The sequence below is a fragment of the Corylus avellana genome, chromosome 2, assembly GCF_965113065.1.
Source record: "Corylus avellana chromosome 2, dhCorAvel1.hap1.2, whole genome shotgun sequence".
In the NCBI taxonomy this organism is placed as follows: Eukaryota; Viridiplantae; Streptophyta; class Magnoliopsida; order Fagales; family Betulaceae; genus Corylus; species Corylus avellana.
Genome location: NC_142491.1, coordinates 40,401,559 through 40,408,994, shown reverse-complemented (window position 1 = coordinate 40,408,994; position 7,436 = coordinate 40,401,559). Strand labels below are relative to the sequence as shown.

Sequence of the window (7,436 nt, the reverse complement as noted above, 5' to 3'; positions counted from 1 at the left end):
ATATATATATATATATATATATGCAGAGGGAGAGAGAAAGACAGAAGATGGGAAGGGAAACTCATTCATCATCCTCTTCCATAGACAGCAGCAACCACTCAGGTGCTGCCTCCTCTTCTTCCTCTCTCTCGCTTCCAATCCAAACTAATAGCAAAAGCGGCGGCGGCGGCGGCTGTGGTGGTGGAGGAAGATTGGATTTGACGACAGACCTGAGACTTGGTCTGAGCATCTCACCCTCTTATTACAATGACTTCTCTGCCACCCAAATGTATGTGATTAATATCTGACAAACATTTTCAAGACAAAACTTGTGAGATTTTCCCGTTTGAGTTGCTTATAATGTTTCTGACATTAATTTCAGGCCGCCCATCAGATCAATCCTGAGGAGCGAAGATGCAGGGAAATCACATCAGGATCTGCAGGAGAATCGACGACCCTCCTTATTTATAAAGATTTACATGGAAGGAATTCCCATTGGCAGAAAGTTGAATCTATTTGCACAAGATGGTTATGAGGGTCTAATAAGAACCATTGCCCATATGTTCCCCACCACATTTCTCTGTAAGTAGTAGTCCCAAAACATATATAATTACTTCTTACTTTAATTGCTCAAATTCGTTGCTTTCAAAACTTTAATTAAGCTGATAAATTTGGGCTCAATTGTGTTATATTAATTACTATTATTCATATGATATATCATTTGGGATATGTAATTAATTTTCACTCACTTTGTGTATATATATATATATATACAACAGACTCTAGTGTTGATGATGATCCAGTTCATTCTGATAAATATCATGTGCTGACTTATGAAGATAAGGAAGGAGATTGGATGATGGTTGGAGATGTGCCATGGGAGTAAGCACACCTTAACATCTCTCTCTCACTTTTTTTTTTTTCAATGTCTCTTTTAATCTTTCAATTTTTGTAATATTCTCCTCCGATCTATCATTGAGGTAGCAATATTCCCTTCCGCGCCTAAAACAACAAAAATTACTCTAACTAAAAGTTTAGAAGAAAAGGAAAAAAAAAAAAATCGCTTTTTCCTATTTTATTATTATTATTACTATTATTAATTTCTATCATTTAAAATAACGATACGAGACCATGCAATAGTAAATTGGAGGGACATTGCAAAAATTAAAACATTAAAAGGGACATTACGAATTTATTGATAGTTAAATAAGATAAATGTTTGGGAAAACTTCAATTTAACTTCCTGAACTTTTAGCCAATTTGACAAAGTCTCTCTCAACTTTAAGCCATTCCCCCTTTTTTATTTGGCCCTCTGGGGGTGGCCGGACCACCTCCTTGACCATGGGGGTGGTTCCACCTTGATTTTTTTTTTTTCTTTTTTAATATTTGTGTTTTTTTTTTTTTAAATAATAATTTAATGCCCAAAACAATGTCGTTTTTGGCTGGGTGGGTGCTGAAGTTTGGGGTCCAAAATGGTGTAGTTTTAACGTAAGGATATAATGAGCATAAAAAGTCAAACCATTTGAGTTTAACGTTGAAAACTAACAAATGGGTTTACAATGATAGAAATTGAAAGTTCAGGGGTCAAAAGTGAGAAATTTGAAAGTTTAGGGGGCTTTATCAAATTGATTGGAAGTTTAGGAGACCAAACTGAAGTTTTCCCTTTTTTTTTTTTTTTTTTTTTTTTTTTTTTTTTTTTTTTCCATGGCTTTACACCTCCTATCTTATTTAATCAAATTTGGCTTTGGCAGGATGTTCTTAAACAACGTGAAAAGACTGAAGGTGACGAGAGCCGACAAATGCTAGATTATTGAATTTGTTCAATTCCTTCCACCAACATTATATATATCAACGTAATTAGCTCATCCATAAAATGTATTACGCTTAATTTTTAACTAAATTTATTAAACTGACAAATACTTTTAGAATATTAATTCAATTTTCGCATTCAATTTTAAAATATATATGAACATCACATACTCTATTAATCTGATTAAAAATACATACAAAAATCACAAACACGTTAACTTGCATGAGTTGCGCCATGATGCTTTTGATAACTTCAATTTCGATTACAAAAGCATTCACTTATTGCTACATTCATGTATGATCATCGTTCGTACTAGAAGAGCATTTGCGTCCGGCTCAGTAAATTTTATGTGTTGGATAATGCATAGACAAAACTCTTCACCTTGAGTACAAATTAATATTGTTGTATACACCGTTGTTATCGGGAGTGACGAGGGTTCAAAATTTTAAAACTCTCCCAAAGATTTTTGTTTTTGTTTTTGTTTTTTTTTTTTCTTTTTAAATATACCCTTAAAAACTTTTTTTTTTTTCTCTGCATTTTTTTTTTTTTTTTGTATAGTTCTGCCTACCTGGTTGTTATATTATTTAATCAATTGGTCATTTAGTTAAGTGGGATTAAGGAAGACAGGAAAATTAATGAAAGGGTTTTTGGCTGAGAAAATCAACAAATTAAGTTTCCTTTGTTATTTTCCTTTTGATTAATCGCAACCATCCTAGAAATGTTAATTATTATATTAGCGTTCTTAATAATACATTGATATATAATACATCCACACTCCACCTAAAAGAGTCATGCGTGGAGAAACTTTTTTTAAAAAGTCCAAGAAGTCAATTTATTTCTTGTTTTGGGGAAGAATTACATGAAGATTCACTAATTAAGTTTTGCTTCTTAAGAAAAGATAAGGTGCTTCTTTTGACCTATTGAAGGACTAGTGCCTAGTGCCCTACCTATTTATACCACTGATTTGCTGGTTCTGTTGGCTTATTTCAAGCAAATGGAAAGATAATTTTCAAAGTTTTACATCAGTTTGTAGCTAATTTATGTCCCTTGCTAATGTTCCTTGGACATTTATCTCCAGCATGCGTTTGCATTGGCATGATTGTAATTGGATATTGACCAAAAGAGAAATGTTACGAATTCATCTCTTATTCATCATTTTGTCAAATCCACTACTAAATCTATATGACATACATTTAGTCTTACATATTTAATGGTAGATTTACCCATCTCTTATACAGAGATTGACAACAAATGAAAACAAAACATTTCTATGACCAAAATTATCTTACCTTTGTGACTTGTGTCAAGCTCTATGGGAACAGAACCTCACTGGTGGCAATTGCAATTTAAGGAGGGTAGAGCACAAGGACGAATCTTAATTAAGTTCTTTCTTAAAGCATCTCGAGCAGAACAGGCAAATGACCTATAATAATCAATTGCTTATTAGTGTCGGAAATGTTCTTATGAGTCATGATCACTTTATCCTTTTAATAGACGCAACGTAATCTGTGACATCATCTTCTCCCTATGATATTTGTCTTCCTGGAACAAAGTGGCGCATTTCTTTGTTTTTGGTTTTTGTTTTCTTTGTTAATTGGGTTAAGATTTTTGTGCTAGCCGCTTGTATTCAGTTTCTCAACTAAAAATTATATTTTTATCTCATAATTATTTCGTAGAACGGTAAACTTTTGTGCCCATAATGTGGCATATTTGGCCAGTCAGATTTTTTTTAACCGCATTCATATAGCTCCCCCTCGCTCATTTCCTGTTGTTAGTGGAAAAGACTCCCCTTCCCCGACTTTTCTTAGTTAAGCTTTAGTTTGTTTGTTTTGCTTTTGTGCTTGTTTTTTTTATGTACCTTATAAAGAAAAAAACAAAAACAAAAAACAAAACAATGCAAAATCACAAAGACCCTTCCTTGATGTACATGAATGAGAGTAGTGACACACGAAAAAACAAGCGACCTTTTATGTCGGGAAATTTCCCGGCAAATGTTCGCCTGCTCGGAGTCGCACCTCCGAGGCCTACAAATACCAGCAGACGTATCCCAAACCACCAACAATTCTCACTCTCACTCTCTCCGCTTACTCTGTTTCTCTTGGTTTGCTTTCTTCTTCGTTTTCTTGTAAAAAAACTTTTTTGATCTCCGCTTAATTACTCTGTTTTCTGGTTTGCTTTCTTGGGAAAACTTGTTTGATCTCCTCTTACTCTGTTTCTTGGTTTGCTTTATTGGGTTTTTTTTTTTCAAGAAGAATTCTCCAACTCACCCCTCTGAATTTCACAATCCGACTCTATGCTCTCTCACCAACACAAGTTTTCTTTCACTGCCATGGATGAAAGAGAAGATGTGTCCACTGACCTGAAACTTGGTCTGAGCACCTCATCCTTTGATGACAATGGCGTCCCTGCCAGCCCAAGGTATGCGATTGGCCTTTCTTTTTATCTGACAAACATTTCAAGACAAAAACTTTAAGATTTTCCTTTTTGGGTTCCAGTTCCTCATCCATGTTCTCACATTTCAGGCAGCAGCCATTAAACGATCTGCAGGATCGTCCCTCCTTGTTTATCAAGGTTTTCATGGACGGCATTCCGATCGGTAGAAAGGTTAATGTATTTGCACAAAATGAGTATGATAGCCTCATCAGAACCATTAATCTTATGTTCCCCACCACCAATATCTGTAAGTACCAAAACAGAATTTTTTTTTTTTTTTTTTTTTTTTGTAACTTCTAAATAATTTACCACATTTTATATGAATAAGATTCATTCAATTTTATAAACTTTTTATTGTTGAAGTATAATGAAGCTACAATAATACGAGAATAATAGCGGAACTGAAAAAGAGACAAAGAATTACAGGTGGTTGGATGCTAGATAATTAATTTTTACTCACATGTGTATACAACAGACTCGGGTGCTAATCGGGATCATTCCGAAAAATATCATGTGTTGATTTATGAAGATATGGAAGGGGATTGGTTGATGGTTGGAGATGTGCCATGGGAGTAAGTCTATCTCGTATTTCTTTGATTTTTGTTTTTCTTTTTTTAAGGAGAAAGTAAATTTACCTTCCTTTTACTAACAACAAATTTGCAATATTTGCCTAATCTTTTAATTATAGCCTGATAAAAAAAAAACAGGAAGAATGAAAAAAAAAAAAAAAAAAAAAATCTATATATATTCATGGCTTTACAATAATTTTCCTCCTAAGGTTTTAACAATTTTGGCTTTGGCAGGATTTTCTTAAGCAATGTGAAAAGGCTGAAGGTCGCCAAAGCCAAAGCTGCCACTTCTTCCATTTCTTTGCCATAAACATGACAATAGGGTTAGAAATGGTGTTTGATTAGAATTTGTATTAAAGTAGAACTTTATTTGATAAGGATTAGTGGTTATCAACTAGGATTAGAATTAATTTCTTTTTAGGTTTATTGTTATTAACTAGTTAGGTATTATTTATCTTATTTTATCGTAAGTGTCTATTAACCGCACTCAAATCGGCCTCAATAAAATAGCTAAAAGCTATTTTAGCCGATAGCAAATAAAACTCCACATCTAGCTTAACAAAATAATTAAAGATTTGCCGAGTTTGCTACTGTGCTCAACCAACATCAGCTCAACAAAATAGCTAAAAAGCTATATTAGCTAGTATTGTAGCACCCTTTCAAAAAAAAAAAAAAAAAAAGCTAGTATTGTAGCAAAAAATACTCCACATTCGGCTCAACAACATAACTAAAGATTTGCTGAGTTGCTAGAGTGCTTAGACTGCTTAACAAATCTTTAGTTATATTAATTAAAAAAAAAAAAAAAATTCTTGTTCTCTTTCTCCTTGGGGAATAATAAAAGTAGATAAATAACGAATATTTGAAATAAAAAAGAGAAAGCGAATAACTAAAATGCTGAATTGGATGTAAGTGTTTTGAAAAAGTTGATAGCTAAAATAAAATTAAAAAAAAAAATGTATTTTTCTCTTTTTTCCAGGCGACTTCCTTTTGTAATTTGCTTAAGCAAGGACGAAACTGTGATGATTTTTGTTTTTGGAGGGGGGTTATGTAATTCAAATATAAATATAAAGTTATATATTTTTTAACAATTGATTTTTGATTTTTTTTTTTAAAATGTTACTCAACCTTTTTAAGTGTCAATTTTTCAGTATTCTTGTCTACTTAGCACATGAGATAGTAGGAGAATGATTGTAACTTTAAAGATTTATATATGTTCAAAATAAAATTTTCAAAAATTTAATGTTATTTGGATAAAAGGAAAGGATCCAACTTATATGCGGTAGTAAAAACTACTGCATAGGTGCGGTTAAATAGGTTGCATCAATAATCTTAAGTCAATATCATTAAGAAGAATTAATGATGTAATTAGGTGAAGCAACCTTGGGACTATATGTGCGCCCCAAAGCCACCAAATATGGTTATTAACCACGAGTAATGCATGAAATAAATAAATAAATAAATTTGAAAGAAATGTAAAATCAATCCTTATAATTTACCTCATTTGTAATTAGCTTTACATATGGTATTAAAATGAACTCAGAGATCCTTGATGTATGCCAAAAAAAATCTAGTCCCGACAATCAAATTTTATTCACTACTTATCAGATTCTGATAGCGTGAAATATCATAGTCAATAAAATTGTGACATTTGTCATATTTAAGTCAGTATTACACAAATAAAATATGTTAAATTAGTGGATGGAATTTGATTGTAGGGACTAAATTGTTTTTTTGGAATACATAAGCCTCTAAGTTCATTTTAATACCACAAAGAGCTAATTATAAATCAGGTAAACCATATGAATTAATTTTGTATTTTTTCATTTTCTAAATTTCATTCGAAAAAATGATGTGAGACGGCAAAAAATTAATTTTTTATTTTTTATTTACTCTTTTATCCATTTTGTCATCCCACTCACTCTTTTTTTTTTTTGATGAATTCTAAAAGAAGTGACGCTTCACATCATTTTGGTATTTATTTTTTAGTAAAAAATTTAGTATCTCTAACTCTTCTCTTAATTTATCACATACTTGCCGGTGACTTGACAACTTGTTGATATCCAATAATTCCGTGGGCAATTAAACTTAAAAAATTGGCTCCACATGAGGCTTTTTTTTATATATAATTTTATTATTTTTAAGATATAATCATAATTTTACAAAAAAAGAAAAGAAAGTACAATATGTTTAATTTGGAGAAGTAAAATGCTACCCTCTCCCTCTCATTTACGTCAAAGTGAAAATTATCATTAAAATTAAAATTCAATAAATTTTGTGAGAAATTTAAAAAAATAAAAATAAAAATTGTTGGAGTAAATCGCTTTGAAGGTAATAAAAATTGAGGGAGTGATTTTTTTTTCTTTTTTGGATAATTGTATAATAAGTCCTTGGGTCAACTCTCTAAAATTTAAAAATTCTTAAATTTTTTTTTTTCGAAAATTTACTCATGGGTTAATCAAAATGATAATAAAATTTTTACTGTCAAAATTTTTTAACAGTCGTTTAGTTTCACTCAAAACGCACCGTTTTACTTCATTAAAATATTAATTTTTTTTATTAATTTAATTTTAAATTGAAATCTAAAGATTAAAATTAAAAATTAAAGAAAAAAAAAAAAACCAAGAATTGCCCGACGGTGGGAATTG

General features: G+C 31.4%; 2 protein-coding genes across 4 annotated transcripts; both read left to right on the top strand.

Annotated features, from left to right (window-relative positions):
* Window positions 1–1,918, top strand: LOC132167736 (auxin-responsive protein IAA31). Its single transcript, XM_059578761.2, has 4 exons — window positions 1–268; window positions 362–561; window positions 759–861; window positions 1,731–1,918. The coding sequence occupies exons 1-4, from the start codon at window positions 21–23 to the stop codon at window positions 1,783–1,785; spliced, it is 606 nt and encodes a 201-aa protein (XP_059434744.2). The 5' UTR covers window positions 1–20; the 3' UTR covers window positions 1,786–1,918.
* Window positions 1,919–3,665: 1,747 nt separating this feature from the next.
* LOC132168098 (auxin-responsive protein IAA20-like) lies at window positions 3,666–5,113 on the top strand. Of its 3 annotated transcripts, none has more exons than XM_059579178.2 (5): window positions 3,666–3,890; window positions 4,042–4,207; window positions 4,312–4,469; window positions 4,698–4,794; window positions 5,026–5,113. In XM_059579178.2, the coding sequence occupies exons 2-5, from the start codon at window positions 4,083–4,085 to the stop codon at window positions 5,099–5,101; spliced, it is 456 nt and encodes a 151-aa protein (XP_059435161.2). In that variant the 5' UTR covers window positions 3,666–3,890; window positions 4,042–4,082; the 3' UTR covers window positions 5,102–5,113. The 3 variants fall into 3 exon arrangements, with proteins under 3 accessions (XP_059435161.2, XP_059435160.2, XP_059435158.2); XM_059579177.2 differs by having other exon boundaries at window positions 4,039–4,207; XM_059579175.2 differs by having other exon boundaries at window positions 3,666–4,207.
* Window positions 5,114–7,436: the final 2,323 nt, after the last annotated feature.